Source organism: Phoenix dactylifera, chromosome 17 (assembly GCF_009389715.1).
Source record: "Phoenix dactylifera cultivar Barhee BC4 chromosome 17, palm_55x_up_171113_PBpolish2nd_filt_p, whole genome shotgun sequence".
Classification (NCBI taxonomy): domain Eukaryota; kingdom Viridiplantae; phylum Streptophyta; class Magnoliopsida; order Arecales; family Arecaceae; genus Phoenix; species Phoenix dactylifera.
In genome coordinates this window covers 397,274-420,557 of record NC_052408.1, presented here as the reverse complement: position 1 = coordinate 420,557, position 23,284 = coordinate 397,274, and the positions used below count along the sequence as shown (strand labels likewise).

Below are 23,284 nucleotides of genomic sequence, written 5' to 3'. Positions count from 1 at the left end.
ATAAAATTTATATTTCTTTTATTTCTATATTTTAAAAAATATAAATATATTTGTTTTAGTCAATTATTTTTAAAAATACAAATATGATACGGCAGCGGCAAGGTTGCCAGTGATGCAAGGTAACATTGTTTTGTGGTAGTTGGGAGGGGAGGGGTGCGGGTGGGAGGGATGGTGGTATAGCAAAAGTGGTAGGGGGTATAGTAAAAGCGGAAAGGGGTGGTAGCATTAATGGTTGTGGCATAGTGGTGGTGGCAACAACAGTAATTATAATGAAGACAATGGCAACAATGATAATGGTCCTTGAACTGATGAGGGCAAAAGTAGCCGCAATGGTAATGACGGTGATGAAAGCAACAGCAGCAATAGTGCAATGGTGGCAGTGAAGAGGTTGGCGGTGGCAATGATGACAGTGACGGTGGTAGTGACAAAATTTCTTATTTTTGAATATAGTGAAAGTAAGAATATTTTTCTAAAATAATATTAAAAAAGAAAAAATAAAAGTAATAGCATCTAAGTTATCTGATTTTATTTTTAATAATAAGAAATAAGAATAAAAACAAAGCCAAACATATTCTTAGTTACAAACTACAACTACTTTCAAACCATTCTCATAATACCAGCCATTTCCATATACCTTATTGGTTGGTAATCTAACTAATATAAAAAATGCCTGTTGTTACCGTAGAATCTGGACCAAGGTGGGAGTGCAGGTCGGACGATGTGAGGACCCGTGCGGGTGTGTGTTTAATCCCACATCGGTTATTCGCTGAGTAGATCTTGGGTACTTATACAGGATCAAAGAACCCAAATAATACCTTCTGGCTAGCCATTTTGGGTAAGGTCCTGGGTTGTTACAGACGATCCTAAGGTTAGTTGGAGACAAGCTGAGCAGGCTGGTTGAGGCATCGGGCACTAGTCTCCTCCGCTAAGTGGCCTGCAAGAAGTCCATTTGCCGAAAAGTTTTCGATAGAAGACCCTTTGATGCCTAAGTCAGAATAACGAGACAACAGTGTCGAAGAAAAAGATCTTAGTAAAGGGTGGTCTCTGTGAATGATAGTGAGTGCTTATTATCCGTGTACCTCAAGTCCTCGATGGAAACAAGTCTTGTTATTATCTAGGCCTACATGACATGCAATGATGCCAGCCAGCAACTAGTGATACGGTCGTGGTGCAGGGGTCAGTTCGCATGGGCAGAGTGCAGCGCAGGTCTAACGTAGGACAAGGAGATGCCATGAATGTGGAATGCTAAGGTTGTCAGTCCTAGTCGATGCATGCTGATGGTTCTCATCGGTTGGCTACTCCTCGATTGGAGCTAAAGTCGTTGACCTCGGTTTATGTCTGAGGTCAAGGGGTAGTCTAGCCTGAGGTCGAGGTGTCCCATATTTTTCCCATCACTTGTCCTCTACTTCTAAGGCCAAACTATATTTCGGTTTCGGAGATGGAAATCTAGTAGTTACCTCAATTGAGGGCGAGACTTTCGTCCGGGGTGTTAAGTGAGCCAATCGGTTTTCTCAAAGTGTATTTTGACGCTCGAGGGGCAATGCAAGGCGGCTATAGAGCGGGCCAAGCTAGCTGAGGCGAAGACCATGGTGGCCGAGGCAAAGGCCAAGTTGGCCGAGGATGAGTCCATGTCGGTGGAAGCCCATGCCTCAGCCGCGCGTACCTAGAAAGAGGTGAAGGAGAACCAACTGTCTGCGGCTAGGAAGGCCCTCAAAGCCACTGATGAGAGAGCGGCAGATCTTTCTGCGAAGCTAGCCCATGCCGAGCAAAGGGCTCGAGAGGCTAAACAGTGAGCCAATGAGGCGAACCAACGACTTGCTGAGGCCAGCGAGCGGGCCCTTCATGCCAAGGCGAGGGTCGCGGAAGCGATCGAAGAATATTGTGCTTTGGACAAGTTCCAAGAGAAGGCTTGGAGACTGCAGCTAATGCCTTTGGAAAGGAATTCAAGGCATGCTGAGCTCAAGCTCAGTGGCTTTTTCTAGAGATGGACTTCTCCATCCTTGACAACAACGACGACGACGTCGGTGAAGGCGGCGACAGAGGCAACAACCCCAAAGTCCGCAAAGACGTTGAGGCCGATGACGGTGGTAGCAACGATAGAGCCATCGAGGGGGAGGGGCAATGGAGCTAATCTAGAGAGATGCCCTCCTTATCCTGAATCCTGGCCTTGACATCGCAGATTGTGTCCGAGGACCTGACCCCCCAGACAGCAGGCTAGCCGGTGGGGCTCTCCATGAAGAGCCGCATCTTTTCAACCGAAGGAAACTAGGTACCTCGACAACGGCGGGGCAGTGGAGGCGAGAAATGAAGCTCTTTACCTCGTTGCTTTTGCTTTTTCTTTTCGCTCGAGTGAACCGAGTTTAATGTACTCTTCTTTATTAAAAATTCACAACTTTATTAAAAACAAAGAGTTTCCAAAGTATCTGACTCCGAACCTAGTTTGCATTGTGTTGTTATTTGCTCTTTGTTTGAGTTTGCGCTAGGCCTCGGCTTTTCACTGTAGCACTTCTTGCTCGATTTGAACCCTCCTGCTCGTGGAGCTTTAGCTTGTCTTGGGCTCTTCAGCTGATTTTTTCAAAGTCCAGCTCTCGAGAAATTCCACATGGGCTCGATCTTCGGCTTCGGCCATTTCCAACCCAAAGAGGTCGGTTGGCATGTCGAGCCTTCAGTGCGGCGGTCGGTTATCCTGCTCGGATCATTCTCGACCTAAAGAGGTCGGTTGGCATATCGAGCTTTCGGCACGGCAGTCGATTCTCCTACTCGAGCCATTCTCAACCTAAAGAAGTTGGTTGGCACGTCGAGCCTTCAGCACGGTGGCAATTCTCCTACTCGGGCCATTCTCGACCTAAAGACGTTGAAGAGGTCGGTTGGCATGCCAAGCTTTCAGCGCGGTGGCCAGTTCTACTCGGGCCATTCTCAATTATTGGCATTCCAAGCCTTCGGCGCGGCGGCCGGTTCTCTTGCTCGGGCATTTTCGACTTAAAGAGGTCGGTTGGCACACCAAGCCTTTGGCGCAGTGGCTGGTTCTCCTGCTTGAGCCGTTCTCAATTTGAAAAGGTCGGTTGGCATGCCAAGCCTTCAACGCGGCGGCCAGTTCTCCTAGTCAGGCCATTCTCGACCTAAAGAGGTCAGTTGGCACTCCAAGCCTTCAGCATGGCGCTGATTCTCTTGCTCGAGCCATTTTCGACCTAAAGAAGTCGATTGGCATGCCAAGCCTTCGGCCCGGTAGCCGGTCTTCTCATCTCGAAAGTATACTCCCCAAGGCATCCCTGAAGTTGGCTCCTAGGAAAAATTTGAGTGGGCTCGGCCTTCTCATCTCCGGAGTATGCTTCTGGAGGCATCTCTGAGGTTGGCTACCTAGTGAAAATCCGAGTGGCCTCGATCCTATCATCTATGGAGTATGCTCTCGGAGGTATCTCTAGGGTTGGCTACCTAGAGAAAATCCAAGTGGGCTCGATCTTCTTATCTTTGGGGTATGCTCCTAGAGGCATCTCTGAGGTTAGCTACCTAAAGAAAATCTGAGTGGGCTCGATTTTCTTATCTCTGGTATATGCTCCCGGAGGCATCTCTATGGTTAGCTACCCGGAGAAAATCTGAGTAGGCTCAATCTTCTCATCTTCGAAGTATGCTCCTAGAGGCATCTCTAGGATTAGCTACCCAGAGAAAATTTGAGTGGGCTCGAACTTCTCATCTCTGGAGTATACTCGTAGAGGCATCCCGAGCGAACTCAGTTTAGGAAGACCCCAGGCGTCCCTGGAGCGTCTCCTTTATTGGAGCCCAAGCATCCTTGGAGTGTCCCAAGTAGAATACGCTCATCATGATCATCCGATCTGAAAGACACGAAACGAGAGAATTTTTATTGGCAATGAGTTTGGACTACATTAAACCTTATTGATGACAGGCGCAAAGGTTGTCGTAGCTCCAAGCCCGCAAGATCGGGGCACCGTCGAGGTCCCTATCTTGTACACCGAAGGCCTCCAATTGTCGAGTTCCGAGATCTGGTACAGAGCGCCTCGTACTCGATTTTGTTACTTCATGTGGAGAATTCAAACTGGAGGGCGCACTCCATGATTACTCCGCTAGGGCTGGTAAGCGTGAGACCAGCCCTACTACCCCCCAGACTCAATGCCCCATCCACATGCATGACTTGTGGCCGTTCTGTGGTCTTCCTATTGAGGGGTTCGCTCGCCCGAGGCACTGCCAGCGATGGTGTTGATGATCCGGCCGTCAAGCGATTGTCGATTTGCTCTGGAGGCAATGGATCAAAGGTCAGGGCATGCACTCCTTGATCCCGCTGGGCACGCATGTACCGGTCTAGTCGCCCACACAGGAGGAGTGCTTCGATTTCGTCCTTAAGTTGAGAACACTCCTCGATGTCGTGGCCGCAGTCCTAATGAAAGCAGCAGTACTTCTTCTGCCCCCTCTTGGTCACTGGGCCTTTCATCGGATGCGAAGGGTGTAGGTAGCCTCGACCCTCAATCTCCATGAAGATCTGGACCCTCGAGATAGTGAGAGAAGTATACGTCTCAAACTTCAAAGGAGGGCTCTTGGGTCGTCATGGCCCCCTCTCGCGCCAAGGTGAGATACTCCTCTACTCTCTTTGCTCCTCACATCCTCTCTTGCTTCCCCAAAGGGGTCTCCCGTCAGCAGACTCGTGGCGGGAGGCCATGGCTTCCTCGGTATGGGCATATTTGTTGGTCTACGCCAACATTTTAGCAAAGTTGTTGGTGAAGCGCTTTTTCAGAAAGAAGAGGAAGCTCGACAGCCACATGCCGCTCTTCATTGAAGACATCGCTGCCGACTAGTCCAGTTTGTGGACCTCCAACGCCGCTGCGTCGAAGCGAGTGACATATTCCCCGAGGGATTCCCTCTCTCCCTGTTTGATGTCAAGCAGTGTTTCAAAGCCGCAGCATTGTCTTCGGCTAAAGATGAAATGTGCATGAAGAGGCGAGCGAGATGCCCGAAGGAGTGGATGGATTCAGGTCAAAGCCTAGAGAACCAGAAGCGAGCCGCTTTGCGAAGGGTCGTAGGGAATGTCTTACAAAGAGTGGCGTTGATGGCTCCATGCAGCATCATGAGAATCTTGAAGCTCTCAAGTTGATCCAAGGGGTCTGAGGTACCGTCGTATGGCTCTACTTGTGGCATCTTAAACTGAGGTGGGATCGGTTTCTCCATGATCTACCAAAAAAGGGGGGATCCAAGCTTGTCCTTTGAGGGCCTAAATTTGCTAATCCATTTCCTCGATTCTCCTATCGAATCGGCTTCCTGCTGGGGCAGGGGCTCCACAAGGCGAACAGGTGAGAGGCTCTAGACAGAATCCCTACCACAATGAGGACTTGGAGTGCATTGTTTTCCATTCTGGCCGGGGGCGCTCCACTAAGTGCGCCAACTCTGATGCAACCGCTTGAGATCCCGATCCTGAGAACAGTGGCTGACCAAGCGCATGCTTTGCACCTATTGAGCGCGGGGGCTAGGCTGGTCGGATTCCAGTCGGGCTAGCTCCGATCACACTACCGCTTGCTACAGGCTCTGAACCACCGCAATCAACCCCTGCACCATTGAGTGAGCTTGTCGAACTGCTCCTTGTCTACAGGAGTGGCAAGCTGTTCTGGTGAAGTGGGTTCGGGGCTCTACAACGACCCTCAAGAGGTCGGGGCGCAGCGTTGCAAAGCACACAATATGTCGTGGGCTCCTCGTGACCTCATGCCAATTGTCTCTCCCTCCAATTGAAGTTGATGTAGCTGGGTGCTAGGCTCTTCCTTTAGCGCCAATCTATTGTCACAGAATTCGGACTGAAGTGAGAGTGTAGGTCGAACGACCCTAAGGTCGATTGGAGGTGAGCTAAGCAGGTTGCTTGAGGTGTCGAGCACTGGTCCAGACTGAGGTGGGAGTATAGGTCGGACGACCTTGAAGTCGGCTAGAAGCGAGCTAAGCTGGCTGGTTGAGGTGTCAAGCACTTGTCTCCTCTGATAGGTGGCTTACAAAAAGTCTACTTGCTGAAGAGTTTCCAGCAGAGAACCCTCCGATGCCTGAGTCAGAATAACGAGGCAACAGTATGGAAAGAAGAAATCTCAACAGAGGGTGGTCTATGTGAGTGGTAATGAATGCTTATTCTACGCATACCTCAAGTCTCTCAATTTGCCCCTTTTACATAGGGGAGCCAGCCTTGTTACCTGGGCCGACATAACATGCAATGATGTCAGACAACATCCGGTGGTACGGGCACAGTGCAGGAGTCAATCTGCGTCGGCATAGTGTGGCGCAGGTATGACGTGGGGCGTGGAGCTACCACGATTGCAGACTGCCAAGACTGTCGATTGTTCGGGCAGTTAGCCCTGGTCAACGTGTGCTAATGGTTCTCCTCGGCTAGTGACTCCTTGGTTGGAGCTAAAGGCATTGACCTTGATTCATGTCCGAGCTAGGGGGGTCAATCTGGCCTGAAGTCCAAGCATCCGATATTTCCACATCACCTCCAGTTTTAAGCTGTAGAATAGCAAGCAATAAACATTCAACTGACACGAGTGGTAGAAAAAGGAACTATTGCAAGAGCCCATAGGCTAGTGCTACATGGCTTTTTGCCATTGTGGCATCCCCCACCACACAGGGAGGCAAAATGAATCATCCTGCTCTAGCGTAGAACCACCCAATTTCTGCCGAGCAGACCTCAGAGCTGAGCAGGCCATGCCTCAGTTCCGTTGAAAGCCAGGCCGACCTCGAACCCCACCGAAGGCTGAGCCGACCTCGACCAGAGGCCAGGCCGACTTCAGCCCCCGCCGAAGGCCGAGCCGACCTCGCCAAGCATATGTCGCGGTGCTGGCCACGCCTTGACATGCTAACCAAGGACCATACCTTGTTGCCTCAGCCATGCTTGCTATCAAGAGCTATACCCTACCACACTTGCCAAGAGTCATACACTGCCACACCAGCGAACACCATGTCGTGCGCAGGGACTACCCAAACCGTGTGCCTCAAACGAACCCTGGCCTTAGCCAAACGCCACCTGCCAAGGACCATCCCCTCCCATAATGAGGATAAATCCCAGCCACCCGAGCACCCTTGTGAGGGCTATAAATAAGCTATATCAAAAACACTTAGGAATTTTTTTCCAAGAAAAAGGCTGGATAAACTCTAGCTTAGCCATCGGAGGGCCTTTGCCGAAATCCCCAGCCAAAACTTTGTATAAATACCTCGGGGCGCAGGAGGTGATCCTCCATCCCAATCGGCGTCTTCTCGATTTCCTCCGGCGTGTTCACCCTCAAGCCAAATTTCAACCCCAACAATTCTAATTTTGATTTCTCTGTGCATCATTATATACGAACGAAGTTGGAGTTTGTCATCCATAAAATTCCAGGCCACCTTCACCCTATGAAAAGAGAAAATTCCATTCCCATCTGGCCGAGGTTTCCAAAGCTTGACCTGTATCTCCAAATACCAAACATCATCAATAAATAATTAATCTGCACCTAGGTTATAAACTACAAAATTAGCTCAGAAACTCTCCATCTCTATAGTAGTATGAGCTAGAACCAAGACCACCCCTCTACATATTCAAATATTTGAATCCAATTTAATTGTTGGACTTAATTGAATCAGTCTCCTGCAGACCTGCAGCCAAGCTACCCATTGCCTTTCTCCCTATAAAGCTTAACCTCAAAAAGAGTTTGAATTACCTAATATCTGACATTAAAGCGGACCACCTTGGCAGCTATTGCAACTTTTCTGACTCCTGTATTTTCAAAATAAATGACAGTATAAATCCACAACCACAACCGAATCACCATGTTCTTTAAGTGACAGGGAAAGAAAATAAAGTCTGTCTTTTCTATTTTTTACCCTTTTTTATGTAGCCAACATGGGTCATGTTATCTGCTTGGGTATGAGTTATTTGCATGTATACATCAGAGTTGCTATCTGGACGATAGAAATAGACACAAAACTAGACTGGAAGAGCATTGAGATCTCATCAATGAGAAAATCATCTGGTGAGCACTGAGTTCAAGCCTTTGATCCCCACAGCTTCCATTGAGTGTCTTCTCTTGATTCTTTTTGGGCATTTCAATCAAATGCCACAATGATTTCAAATTTCAAATGGTAAGTTTAGCTACCTCTGCTTGCCATTGAGTACACCTTTTGTTTATCAGATAACAATTCTAGATTAACTCTAAGAATAATGCTTCTTGCTTGCCAGTCAGACCCAGTTGACCAAGTGAAAGCTCACTTTCTCCCTCAGTGAATGCACGCCGTGGATATGGCCTCACCTGTCAAATTCAAACAAAGCAATTGCATAAGAAATACTTCCTGCACCTGTTACCTACAACCAAACAAATCCAAGTCAAGGGAAAATATCTGCATGACATCACACGATGTACGGCTAGCAGTTTACTAGAACTGCCATGTACAATGACTGATTAAAATAGTAGATAAAATACTGACTGTTCTTCAAGACATCATATGAAGTTGCGCTGACAATTGTTATTCGAAGTCATTGCTTATCCTCAATGACCTGCTTCTGGGATACCTGTGGCATAACTCAACCCCCAACCTTGTCCCATCTCTGCGTCAGAAGCAGCTTAGGGCTATTGTCCAAAAGAGTTTGAAAGGATTCACAACCCACTCGACCTAAGGTCAACTTATTATGGATTGATGTCAGATTTTGGAACAAGGTAACTTGGCATGAGGGGCAGTCATGACACCTAAAAGGCTAGTAGACAAGTGCGGACCTGGCCTGTTGGTTATACAATCAGCACACATGAATCCAAGGGAAAACCCTTTTATGTTTCTCCCAAGACTCGGATGGTGTAAAAGAGAAGAGAACAAGGTAAGGTCCAATAAAGGAACCACAACCATCTCCAAGGCACTAATAAAAAGATGTACTCTGCAATAACTCTTTAACCATGAGAACCACCAGTTAGAGAATGCACAAGCGAAGGCAAGTTCCAGTCCTAGACAAAATGTGGAGGATCAAAATGGTTTAGCCATACATAGCAGCTAAGTACCTAATCAATTCTTCATGATGCTTGGGTGCTCCCAAAGTTTCATGTAGCCCCTTGATCACTGAGAGAATCCTTTAGGGCAATAGCCTGAGAAAAGCTTTTGCCTAGTTATGATTATTTCAGTTTGGCATTCCTTAAGGCATCTTTATCAACCAAACCTTGGTTTACTTTCCACTTCTTGCCTAAGGCAATTGCTTGAGAAAAGCTTTACCTAGTTGTGATTATCAGTTTGGTCTCCTCAAAGGCATCTTTATCATCCAAACCTTGATTTACTTTTCACACTTACCTTCCTCATTTTATAATTAGTTCGATTTATGATTGTTAGAAGGGTTATTCTTGAGAGAATACAAGTGGTCTTATGGAAGCATTATCCAAAATAATGTATGCATGTAGAAATCAAAATATCCACCTCTCGTTATCAAAATTTAGATAATTTTCATCTTTTCTTCTCAAGTTCTTCCATCTCCATCATCTTTGCTTTATGGTCCCTGCCGATTCTCATGTTCCTGCATGTTCTGCCAATATATTACCCTTTTCAATGCAATATTTTCGTAGTTTATGATACCTGTTAACTCCCATCAAAAGAGATTTTACATTACCATTCAACTTGAGAACTGGCTCATTTTAGCAAAGCTAAATGCAGTAATCCATCCTTTAACAAAATTTATAACTCTGGCATAGTCAAATGGTTTCTATCTTGAACCTTTCAATCTTAGTGCACTATAAATGACTCCCCTCTACCCAGTGAATTTACTTTCATACCTCTTATTGTTCTAAAAAACTACATTCCCACCCAATCTGTACGATGATCAACATATTCCTCTTTTCCCTTTCATATGCTCTCAATAAGTCTTGAATCAATTTGTAATCTTTGATTAATACTTGGTAAAAGTTAGCTCTCTTGATATATTGGTGGCCTCCCCTTGTCATCTTTGAAGCCACATTCCTAACCGCAGTAAAAACAGACTCGTGATGGTTAATAACTAAAACCACTGTTATGTCTGATTTGTGGAACAACAAATAAAACCTCTTTCCCTGATGTCAAACACAGAACCGCTTTTGATAAATCTCTCAATTTACAGCTGCCAAATCTCATCTCAACTTTATCAAATTCATTAACAATGAGGTTGTTGACACCAGTGTCACTCATCACAACACCAGAAATTCAAGCATATCCTCAAACTTCATTCTGAAAAGGAATCTTTGAACATTTTGAGAGGAAAATATAAAGCTGTCTTTCATGGCAGTATGCAAAGAAAACTATAGTAAAATATATCTTACTCGATATAATGAGTATTTTGTCTCACATTTTTTTAACAAAAAAAGGGTCTTCCACGCCACACTTTAAAAATTGTTCCTTTGGTTTTATATCATGCTCCATTCTTGAGAAGGACAGATCCTGAGCACCCTGAAAAGCTCTACCCGCAAAATATCAAGAAATTGTGATATCCAATCTTCTACATCATTCTAGTGCCTAAATCTTCTTTCTGCCCTTAAAATTTAAGCAAGTCATCAAAAATCTCCCATCAAAAAATGCATCAAAAATGTCAAGTTGGAAGGAGCAAGGTTGTTGAATTGCCCAGGCAATCCTAGGTGTTGACTCCTGTAGAGGCTCAGGTCGAATGCCAAGATGGCTATGCAGGCACCTAAGTGGGAATTGCATGTTTCCATATATAGTTATATATACTTCATAAAAAGCACATCAAAGAAAACCATATTGATAAACAATAAAGTTGTCAAATTCTCAGGTAATAATGAAATCTTTGAGTTGATTACTTTAATTTTACTTAATAATTCTTCTACTAAGTGAATTTAAGTATTTAAAGATTCTTAGAAAATGTTCAAGCATCAATTAGTATCTAAGGGAACATATTATAAATATATTCAACTTCTGTCTCTTCAAGCAAATATGTTTTTCACTTAAAAGAGAAAATTAGTTTAGTATCTTCAAAAAATCAAGGAACAAGACACATGCCAGAGAGAATGGGGGTTCCCATGCGACAAGATGCCCACTGGGCACCAATCTACAATTGGCAGCTGTCTTGCTTGAAGGGCTAGAAAGAACAAGGCCTAGGCAGTTGAATTATCCAAGGGTCTAGGTAGGACTTCCTAATGTCATAGACTTGCAAACCAAAAGCTTAAGCTGTTAGAAAGAGGACCAACCCATGCTAATAAACTCATGTGACATCCCTTTTTCAGTCAATGTGGATTTATGACAATCTCCCCCACATAATCTCATGACACCCTCATCCTGGTTAGCTCCTCTTCACGAGAAAGGGGCCCACCCATGGCTCGGGTCCTACTCGACCCTACCAATTCCTCCTCGATCCTAGTATCCCTGGGCAGCCACATGACTAATAAAGGTAGTGACATACAATGGGCCTGGCTCTCACATCCCAAAAGCTTAAGCTATTAGGAGGACCAGCCTAGGCTAATAAACCCATGTGGCACCTCTTTTATTAGTTAATGCAGGACATAGGCACCATGGTGGCTGCTTGTGACAACCTAGGGAAAAAGATGAGACCATCATCCCAAAATTCTTGGCTACTTCTCAAACTTGTTCCACGTTGCATCTGAGCAAACTTGCTTCCTATACTAGGTTCCAACTTGGTCACATCAACTGATTACACTTGAACTTGTTACTTTCAGAGTCAGTGTGATGAGAGTAGTGGCGAGTCCATAACAGCCAAAAAACAGTTATTGGTGAATTTCTTATAATCATATGTCTGACAGTAGTTGCCTTGATAATGTTGCAGTAATCAGATTTAAGTCTGCACTTTTGCAATATGCTTAATAGCCATACCAGCTAATTTTCAAATCATTTCATCTTGTCCCCATAAGGGACTCCATACACTTATCAAGTGAAGTACTAACTTTCAGAATAACAAACGGGGCATCACATGACTAGCTCCTAGAACACATTTCTGCACTACTTACATCATGGTCCTTTCATATTTTTGCACCAGAGCTTACGTAAATGAATATTGAATGACTAAAATTACTAATTTTGATGATAAAATGGTAGCACAAGGTATCTTTATGCCAATGACACCCTAAATAAAATTGCAGATTAACAAGTTACTGCTATCAATTGGATTGCTTTCCTTGAAAGAATAACAAAATCAGAACATTCCAATCAAGAATCTAAAAGGCATATAAGCTATTCCCAATCAGAAAGGTTTCTGTTAAATATTGAAGTATTGAAATATGCCAGAATAGCAGAAATCAAATGGATGGACCGTGGACGGAAGAATTACCAATCTGTAGGTGCCAGGCTTAACCACCCTTCCGATGTCTATATAATCAAGAAGGAACTGCAGCAAAAGTCAGCAGTGACAATCAAGTCGGGAAGAGAGAGAGAGGGAGAGATAAGAGGAATTATTATGTTTATGAATCATGACCAGTTCATAAGATTTTTTTACCTGAAGCTTGTCGGATTTCAGAAAGCGACGTCCACGGCGGCTGCCATCAGGCATGCGGACAAGAAGTGTGACAGCATTTTCATCATCTGGAGAAGGTTCCTGTGGAAGAAAAGCTTCTTTTGCAACAAGTTTCCTCTCACGCTCCTGTAAATCAACACACATTTAGAAGAAACAACTATAAAAATTTTATAAGAAAACGGATTTAAAAAAAGTAACATTTTTAAATCAGAAAGCATCATCTTGCTGAGACGGTTTGACCATTTTGAGTGTCAAAAATACAATTCAGAAAAAACAATATTCCAAGGAAAGCAGGGCTCCATATATATTAGAAATGTTGTAGTATACAGCATACAAGAACCTGATGTAGTAAGTTTGGAACTTATTCAATTTATAAGTTACTGCAGGACCGAAAGTGCATGTTAATGAAGTTTGCATAAATATATTGCTAGGCCTTCAAAATAATGAAAAGTAAGTGGATAATTGTCATATTGTTAACTACAACAGCCCCAAAGTGTAGGGAGATTTTCAGCTATATGTTAACTCCTGCAAGGTCCATTCCTACTTAATAATGGATCAAGCTGTTTCACATTCCAAGGTTGCAAAATCAGCCTTCTGGTTGCTACATCATGAGAATGACCCATATCCAAATTGACCCTAGGACTGTACCAGTTCAACAGTAAAGCCGAGGATAGAGTCAAGAAAAGATCTCAAAAATAAAACTTGAACAACAAAGCAGAAGTATCTGACATAGCCTAGTATTAGTGAGGATCTTAGAGTTATCAATTTTAATTTAACATTTTTACTTTCAGTTAGTTTGCTGCTTATTTGAGTTTCTGGAGATGTTTTCTGTCCTAGGGGTTTATTTATATGAAGTTTCTGTTTGGGCATTAGGTTTGAGTTCTTAGGTTTCTTTAGGTTAAGTGCTTATTACATCTCATTCGTGGTCATTTCTGTAGTGGTGGACTAATATTCTAAGGCATGCTTATCCTACGCATCCTAAGAAGGCAGTTGGAAGAGTGTCGTGACTATAGTCTACCCTCTGTCAAGAAGAAAAAAAGAGCATCTGGCCTCTCCAACTCAACTTGCACCTAAAAGGTATTAGAATGAAGGTTTTGATGTAGACCAAAAAAAAAGAAGTCAGGAGCATGAAGAGGAGAGGGGTGAGAGAGAAGTAAAGAACAAAAACGAGTGGAAAACCCTCCTGTATAGTCATTCAGAGCCCCAGCTTTTTATGAGAAAAAGAGAAAAAGGGAAGTTGCAGCTCCATCCATCTACCTTATGACCTCCCTCCTCTTTTCCTCGTCGTCTAGTTTCATGTGACCTCATTCTAACTTGCAGCAACATGATCATAAGAGAAGCCAAGGATCTGAATATTTATGGAGTGTCAGTTTACTGTTACTGTTACAAAAGGAGTTCATTCTTTATAAAAACTTAACGAAAAACCCCGCTTTTCCTAGCTATCTCTATTCCCTATATTTCGCATTCTGACTTTTTCTTTTCGACCATGGGCTTCAGAATTCACCTTTCAACAATAAATCATCGCTCATGCAGAATTTCAAGCAAAATCTTAAGCAAACCGCAGAGAGAATTTTAAAAAAAAAAAAGATCAGAACAATTTCAGTTCCAAACTTTGTGGGTTCAATCAGTCAACATTTCCTCTCTCTCTCTCTCTCTCTCTAGAGATTCAACTTTATATTTCAAGAGAGAATCATGAAGTTTTAGCAAGATTTTACAACTGCTTCTCAACATGATGTCAAATGTCTAACTAAGATCCCAGTAAACGAAACCTTGAGCAATACTAAAACCGCTATAACACTTAAGAGGCAAGTTAACAAGTAAGAAAATTTATCTATAACCTAAAACTAATGAGCAACTAGAGATATGGTTGAAACTTGAAACAAGTGAGATTAATTTTCAAAAACTCCCAAAGATCCTCATTCATTCATAAAAATATATATATAGTGCTTATGTAGCTTGCTAGTCAAGTTTCATAATATATGCAAACAACTTCCTAGGCTACAACTTTCCAAATACACAAAAGCATACCAAAAGATATCTAACCTAACACATTAAACGACATTCAAATTTAAGCAACGAAATAAGACTCTAAATCAAAACAAGAAATTTATTTTACAAGCTATGCTCCTGCAGCACTTCCCTTCTTACTTTTCCTTTATTTAAAGAACTACAATATAATGAAACCAAGAATTAGAAAAAGGAGAAAAAGACTTGCACATTTCTATAAACATAAATCAGTATATGTTTTGTCTAAACAATTAAAGAGACAAGTTTCTGATTAGTTTCTACAACTAGAAACAAAATATCAGACTGAAACTCTACAGCAGGTATATATAGAGATCTCAAACTACCCTATAAGTTATGCTCATTAAAAAAATGAACAAAAGAAAACAACTATTGACAATTTTCAATAATCTACAGGGCTGCCTACCATAATCCTTGTGCATATTCAGGCACAATATCACATAGATCGTGTTGCTGCAGTACTGTCACATTTGCTTTTGACTGGGAATTTCAGTTAGATCTTACAGTTTCTAAGTTATTAAAAAAAGAATCTTTTTCAACAACTGAAATGAATACAACCAAAAAAAACGTATCTGCAAAAACAATTAAATTTTCACTTAACATGCAAGATTCTTCCAATAATTATTTGCTTTCTCAATTTGATATTATACATTGTCTGCAGCAGTTTCCGAAAACAAACTTCCTTGATTTTATATGAGTCTTCTTACATATACTGAAGATACTTCAGGATAGTTTGATTGATGTTAGCAGCCAGTGCAAAATTCTGAGTCACATCAAAATCAAAAGAAGTTATGCAAATGAAAGAGAACAGAAGAATGTATTCCAAAGGCACCTGAAGAAATCAATCACCCAAAATTGAAATGTTTAAAAATAAGAACTACACATTTACATCTGGCAGTGTGTAAAATAAGTCTTTTTAATTCCAAGAAAGATTTTCTGAAAATGAAAAAGATCATGAACCAATCAAGGAACTTCTGACCGCAGATTACCTCTTCCTCAAGTTGTTTCCTGCAGTTTTCTTCCTCTTCCTGTTTTTGCTTTTCAAGTGCAGCTTCTCTGGCAGCAGCCTCCTCCAAACGCCGAAGTTCAGCCTCCTGCTGGGCCTTTAACTCTTTTTCTTGATCTGCTTGCAATGATGCAAGATACTCGTCATCCTGCAGAATTAAAGCAAGTTATCAACATGTCAAAAAAACATACCAGATTTGAAAGTTCCCCTATGAGGTAGAATATAGTATTTTTTCCCTACGACATTGAGGCCTCAAACTCATCCACTCATAAATTCTTGGTATAATACATACTCGTAAATGAAAATCACTGTTTACCACCAATTACTACAATATAACATGTCCAACCTGTTGCTCCCTTAACAAGCGTTGTGCCATCAGTGTTGGCGATGGTGGACGAGGTATACGAGGATAGAAAGTTGAGCTTTGATCTGAACCAGTTTGCATGACTTGATGAGATGGGTATGCAAAATGATACGATGCTACTTCTGGAATGCCACCAAACATTGCAGCCTCAAGCATGACAGCTTCATCATGCTCTTCAGAAGATATGCCACCCCACTTGTCCAAAATAAGGCAGGACAATAAGTTGAAAAAAGGACAAATATGGTGAATTAATCCTATTCATACAGGACTCAGTACACAAGCAGCTTTTCATGATAGCAAATGGTACCTCGTCTGACCGAAAGGCATCTCCATTATATGAAGGACGACTGCCAGCATTGTTCTGCCGAGGACTTGATGGAGGACTATAACCCAATCGTCCAGATTCTGCTAATTCTGCATTTCCCGAAGAAATGCGTCCGGAACGGTGCCTCACTAGAGGCTGCTCCTCCACATCTTCAGTTTCCTCTTGGACAGATATATTGCCTTCCTCTGATTTTAATTGACTTGAAGATCCAGTCTTCGCAGAACCAAATCCTTGCCTCCAGTAACAGAAAAGACACATACCAGTCATTTACAGTTAGAAATTTGTTTACAATGACCTACAGGGTACACATGTTTACCATCCAATAAAAAAAAATGTGAATTACGCATATGCATAGCTCATAACTTCATTTCTACAATGTTATTTACATGCACCAGCATTTGGAACTATCCAGTGTTAAGCATTGTTTCATAGCGAAGTCCACAACCTAATAGTTTCATGCTAGTGCTGCCTTCTGAATAACTGGGCCCACATATCAGCGGCTCCTACCAACTCAATTTAAAGGGTATTCCTATGCATTATGTCGAAATGCTATGATACGATAACAAAAATGCCAAATAAGTCAAATAGACTCACCTAGAGTCTAAATCTAGAATAAAATCAAATTCAGTCAAGGTTCTGAACAAGATTTCTAAGCAAGGAATTTTTTTCTTTATATCAAAACAAAAATATGCCCTTAAGCCACTCAATAGATTCAAAAGGCAAAAAATCCACTGACTGACGGATATAACTGAACCCCGAGATAAGTAAGAAGATATGTATTTAATTCATTTTTTCAAAATTCAAGATATCGGGGAAAATCAACCATGATCAGTATACTGAATAAAATTTTGCCATATCACATGGATAATCTATCTGCAGAACCAAATCAGGTTTTTGCTTAACAGATAATTCTCAATAAGTTATAATTACTCTCCCTATGTAATGAACGTGATTGGTCAGTGATGCACATTTCATGGATGATCATGATTGCATCAATAAATATAACGTTACTTCACACAAATTTCATAGTTATTATTTGATGAATGTCTATGATTCTAGAGAAGGAATACTTGATGGATGTCTGTGATCTAATAATCAAGCAAATTGTCCAACATTTGTTACCATGAGATTTTTTTCATCTTTATTCTTTAAGTTAGATAAATCACTAATCCGAAAATCAAGTGAATTTTCTAATATTTATTACCATAAGACTTTTTATTTAAGTAAATTCATAATTACACTCCACTTTTTAGTTGATGTACCTGTCTATTTTAACTCAATAAGAAAAGATCAAGAAGAAAGCATTTTGAGGAAGAAACTGTTTAAAAAGCTAAGCATCACTTTTCATGCTCAGTTATCAGAAGAAAAAGAACCAGAATTTCAGGGCACATGATCTGCCAGCTATATGAAGTCTAATGTCGTATCTAGGACAATAGAAAAAACGCCTCAATCTAGCATGTCAATATCATGATTAGGTTTCAGTTTACCGGATGATTGTTCTCATTGAACATAATAAGGTTTTGACTTTTTTGCATATTAATAATCAGGATTTTACCACATCAGATACTAAACTATCGGTTTATGTACTAATGAATTATTAAAGTTCTCAAGAAATTTTTTTTTCATTGTTATGTAAACAAAAATTAATATGAGGAAATGGTGTGTTTTATAATTCTTGCACTTTACTTAACTCTTATGAACTGACCTTAGGCACATGTTATGAATTGGAGTTGAAACTACTTTTCTATTTCTAAAATTTCCTTGCATTACAGGCTAAGCACAAGATCCTGTAGGAGAACATAAACATAATTGAATTAAAATTTATGGAACTGTTCCTATAGCATGATATATTTTTACGGCCATGCATAGTAGCATTCCCATGCTTCTGAAATTAATACGAGAGATTGGCTAAGTCAAGTAAATGGCAAAGGTTCAAAAACAAGTGCATGTGACACTACTAAGCAAATTCAAAATAACTGTGTAGAGAAATAGATATCTCCCTCAGATCTAAAAGAATCAACAGGATATCATATCAATCAATAGGTCAGCATATTAAATAATGGTCCAAATCATGTCGAAACTAGGCATATGATGCTAAACAGTATTGCCATCCTGTAGACAACCCACAGAAGAGAAATTAAATCATGAGTCCATATGAGCCTGTCAAAACCAAAACATCACTTTTAAATGTGAATATGCAAAACCACAAAACCGACTGTAAAGCTCTGAATGGACAGAAATTCATGAGTGATATTTAGTAAAATGACGACTTATCCTACATGTAACATGCAATCACTAATTATCTAGGTGCTCAGAATCACACAAGCCAAAGCTAGGTGCTGATGGTGGCCAGAAATCATCAACAGTGAAACAAAGTTGCCATAGTCATCCAGTAGTAGAAGTTTTGGACTATCAAACAGGAAGGAAAGGTGCACATGAAGATTTCTAGCTTTAAATAATGATTTTCTTCTTCAGTACTGCAATAAAAAGAATAAGAAAATATCCACCTTCCTTCTGCTGCAGTAACTCTGTCCACATCATCCACTTCCATGACAGCTGAATTAGAAAACTGATTCTCTCCAGTATGCACCCCCTGCCCCTGAAATGCTCTTTCTTGCTCTGCAGTCTGTAATATGGGAAATCAGAATAGGACCAGCTGAAAAAAAGAAAAAAAAATAGCAAGCCTGCAACAGAAAAGAATAATATCTGACAGAAACCTTTAAGGACAGTGAGACTGCACGTGCAAGCTCAGCATCCTCCAATGCAGGGGACTTCTGATCAAGCTTGGGACCATTCGAGTCCTGCATGAAAAACGATTAGGTCCGGACAAATGGCAAGAAAATGAACGGAAAGGTATAAGACAAAAGACCTACATTAGGAACATCAAACTCCTGACTAGGGCGCCCCTCAACTTCTCGTTTGGAAGCTTCAATTGCAGCTTGTAGCATTTCCTCTTCGATGTCATTGTTATAGTCAGTCACATCAACCAATGGAGAACCACTTGGGTTGTGATGCCTTCCGAGAGGACCACCAATAGAAGTGTTATTATGATCAGCAGGAGCAGTTGGAAGGTCCTCATCTTCATCATCATCATCAATAATGACAGTCCCATGAACCTCCAGATCATGTGTAGGTATGTTTCCAGTAACATCCTCCATGGTAGGCCCTAGACCAGAAGAACCAGGTTGCGTATTCCCATCCTTAACTTCAATAGGTATCTCCCTCACCTCCCTTGGATGTGAAACTCGTGGGGCAATGCTCGGAATACCGGTAGCTCGTCCATCATCAAAAAAATTTCGACCAAAAGTTGAATCAAGGAGCGAAAATGGGTTCAAATTTGGAGAAAGCTGTGGAAGAGTAGGTCTTAGGGCTTCATCATCAAGTGGATCATCCATGTGCATAAAATCATCGCGGGGGGCTGGAATGGGTGCTTGTTGTGTGCTGGACATTCAAACAACCAGATATTTAATTAACTATTTACTAGAATTGATGATGAAAATAGTAAATACCTGAAGCATTTCAAAGAACAAAAAGGTTCAATTTCTTAACAAAAACCAAATGATGCACTTCAAAGACTTACTTTATCCTAACTCCTTCATTGAAATGTGCATTCACAGCTTCATTCAGGTCCCCACCATGTTCCTGAGTGCCATTCACATGAAAAGAATAAGGTAAGAGAATAAGCACAGAATTTCACTGAAATGCAACTTATAGCTTCATCTAAATAACATAAATTATAAAACAATATCTAACACCATAAATAAACACAGGGGCCAACAGTCATGTGGATGGGATACTTGGTGCAATCAAAAAAATAAAGGGATTGTATGGCACAAGCATCTATTATTTCTTCCATGAAATCTCAAATTCGTTTCACATAAATCAACAAAACTTTGTAAAAGTAAGCAAGAAAGCCAAAGGTGAAATTGGCTTTACATTTCATACCTTAACCACGATATAATGTGAAATTGGTTTACATTCCATACCTTAACCACGATATAATGAAATCACACCTTAACCGTCATTGATAAACATTTGATTAATCTCTTAAGTATGGCACACCCTCTGCTGACCTTCCCTCCACTTACAAATAGTTTTCATCTCCACATTCCTCTCCACCAAAAAGAACATGATGAGAAATCAATGAACGAATTGCTTCGTACTTGCAATCTTTTGGGAGGGCAACATACAAATATATAAAAAGATCATAAGAATGGTCCATAAAAAGTTGAATCTACCTTAAATAAGCAAAGCTTGCATTGTCACCAAGAGGACTTCCATCAAATCAAAGGTTATAGTGCCTCGTTATCAAGCCAAAGTTTCTTTCTAATAACTAAAGGCCTGGTATATATAGGTTCCTATGTATGTATATGGAAGATAGCAGTCAAGTTTTGACCTAGAATATCAACATCTCAAGAATCTTTCAGCTTCTCCTCACATTCCTTCAGTTTGCACTTTCACCAATAAGACTCCCATTAGATCAATTAGTTGTGAGTCCCTCTTTATCAAGATAAGTATTTTCTTTATCTAATAACTGAGAATCTAGCATACATACAAACACATTTACACACATGCACAAACATATAGTATCCTCAGTAGAGGAAATCTATAATAATTATTTTGTATTCCAGGTAATTTAAACCATCTAACAAACTGACTACCTCACTCTTATGGAAAACTAATTAATTACCATAAGCTTGCTTCCAAAGCACCATCCTTACATGTTAATACACGCCACTCACAATGAATTCTATTTTCTACCACTTCGACCTCAGCTAAACCATTTTTCAAATATCATATCTCCACATAACCTTTGAGATCAATTTTACAATGATGGACATGCACAAATGCATATATCTACTTCAGGAGACATTTTCTTAAAAATAAAAGATAGAAAATCCCAGTCAAATAATTTGAGCAGGCCCCCCATCATCCATATGTTGGCAGTTTTCTCTTGAAATACCTCTCTATGCCTATGGCTTAGAAACCAGCAAAATAAGCATGTCTCCCAGGCAGCATTTTCCTACACTTCTTACCTCCCATTTTCTTTCCACCCAAATGACAACCACTCAAGGAATTGATTATTGACATAGTACATCTATGGTGAGAGCTTTCAACATGTAAGTTCCTCAATTGTTCTCTTTAGACTTTCCTGTTGATGCAAAAGTTCTTAAAGTTTTCAGGAAACTACAAAATAGCCTGTGCGATAATATAGAATCTACAAGAAGGTTTAGCTTTAAACAATTAAGAAAAATGACATACAACATAACAAAACAATATGCTTCTTTTTTTGTACTCACTCAAAATATATCAGACAAAAAATGACACAGAGATTTCCCTGACAGATAGAGAGTTACTTTTACTTATTTCAGCCAAAATTAAGGCAATCATATCCATTATTTCTTCCTTGGTCGAAACATATCCATCACAATATCTATTTTTTTATCTTTCTTTGTTAGTGTTATATAGATTTCATTTAAAATACCATAAGCATTTCCTGTGACCCCTCATAACTCCTTATACATGAAAGCTGTCAAAACATTGTGAGTGCTTATAAAAGACAAAAATATCTTGATCTAGTTATATGAAAGATAAGGTGTTTGGAACTTGGAATTTAAACCTAGTGTCTGTTCGTTCTTTTTTGCCCATGGCATATCAAAACTGTTGGAATAGACACACACTTGCACGTGCACATAAAGCCAGTGTAGGTTTTGAATGGCATGTATGCACACACATGTGCATATAGACACACACATAAAAAGCCAGCATGAGGATTCAATTACACATACACCTTCTCTTAGAATATAGAAATTCACTTTTACAAAAGAAAAATAAAATCTATTTGTACCACGAGGAGGAAAAGAGAATATATCTTCTACAATCAAGCCCAAGAGAATTCTCTTCAAAGTTCAAACTTACCATACTTGATAAAACAAAATATAAAATATTAATATACTTGATTTTGCTACCACAATGCCACTATTCTTAACCTAAGTTGCATATAACCTCACGCATATAACGCATGACACATGTCTCAAAAAATTGACTATAATATACCTCAGAGATATCCAGATTTTATATTTAGCATCACCTATCTCCCTCAAAGATATCTATAGCTCGAAAACATACATTGCCATAAAATTAATGGGCAACTGAATTCTTTTAGAAATGTTCAGGATTATCATTTATATATGCAAGGACGATATCATATTTCAGTCACAAACTACTTTACCCATCAAATTTTGTTTCGCTGCCACAATTCCATCTTGCACCAAGAAACAATCAAGAATCCATTATCATTTATTTACTCAAAAATGATATCACATTTCAGTAATACTAGAACATACAATTAGATTCCAAGTCACTTTGGTACATAATACCAATTTAAAAACCAAACCCACCAGTCCAATCGTACTACAACCACGCCATCAAATCCAAGAAAACAAAATCATCCCAAAGATCAAGAACCACAAAGTAAACCCGATCCAACGTCACGACTTCAAATCACCATCAGTAATACCAAACAGAAACCCTAACCCATAATTCCCAGCTACCCATGCATCAAACCCGAAACCTAGATTGGAAGAGAGAAAGAAACAGAGAGGAGGGTGGCGATCGGAGAAATCAGAGAGAGAGAGCTCACCTCGAGCTTCTGCAGCGCCACCGCCTCAGAGGCGCCGGTGATGCTCATGAAGGTCTCGATTGCGTCCTGCGGCGGCCTCGCCATTCCCTGAATTCAACCACGAATCCTCCTCCACCTAGGGTTTCTCTCACCCTCAATTCTAATAGAAAGCGACAGAGCGAGAGAGAGCAAACGGAGAATAGAGAGTGGAGAAGAAGTAAATCCTTTGGTCCTATTTTAGGTTTGTAGCAGAAAAGCGGTGGGATAAGATTTTTATAGGACTTAAGGGCTCGTTCGGAAAAGATTTCCTCAAATATTATTTTTTAGAAGATGGATTCCTAAACATACAATGTCCGAAAAAAAAATTAAATATATTTAGTTGATCAAAAAAAAATGGGCATATTTTAGAGTAGTTTATATTTAATTAGGTATCTATTTTTTAAAAAAAAATTGTACGAAATATTTATTTATGCATAAAAGGTGAGAATTTTATTCCTATAAAAATACTA

General features: G+C 40.7%; 1 protein-coding gene across 1 annotated transcript; it reads right to left on the bottom strand.

Annotated features, from left to right (window-relative positions):
• Window positions 1-7,779: 7,779 nt before the first annotated feature.
• Window positions 7,780-23,022, bottom strand: LOC103715067 (plant UBX domain-containing protein 8-like). Its single transcript, XM_008802576.3, has 11 exons — window positions 22,797-23,022; window positions 19,734-19,795; window positions 19,027-19,594; window positions 18,871-18,954; window positions 18,661-18,779; window positions 16,136-16,388; window positions 15,811-16,023; window positions 15,448-15,612; window positions 12,416-12,559; window positions 12,251-12,307; window positions 7,780-8,258 (listed from the first exon to the last, which is right to left on the bottom strand). The coding sequence occupies exons 1-11, from the start codon at window positions 22,878-22,880 to the stop codon at window positions 8,151-8,153; spliced, it is 1,857 nt and encodes a 618-aa protein (XP_008800798.1). The 5' UTR covers window positions 22,881-23,022; the 3' UTR covers window positions 7,780-8,150.
• Between the last annotated feature and the right edge of the window lie 262 nt (window positions 23,023-23,284).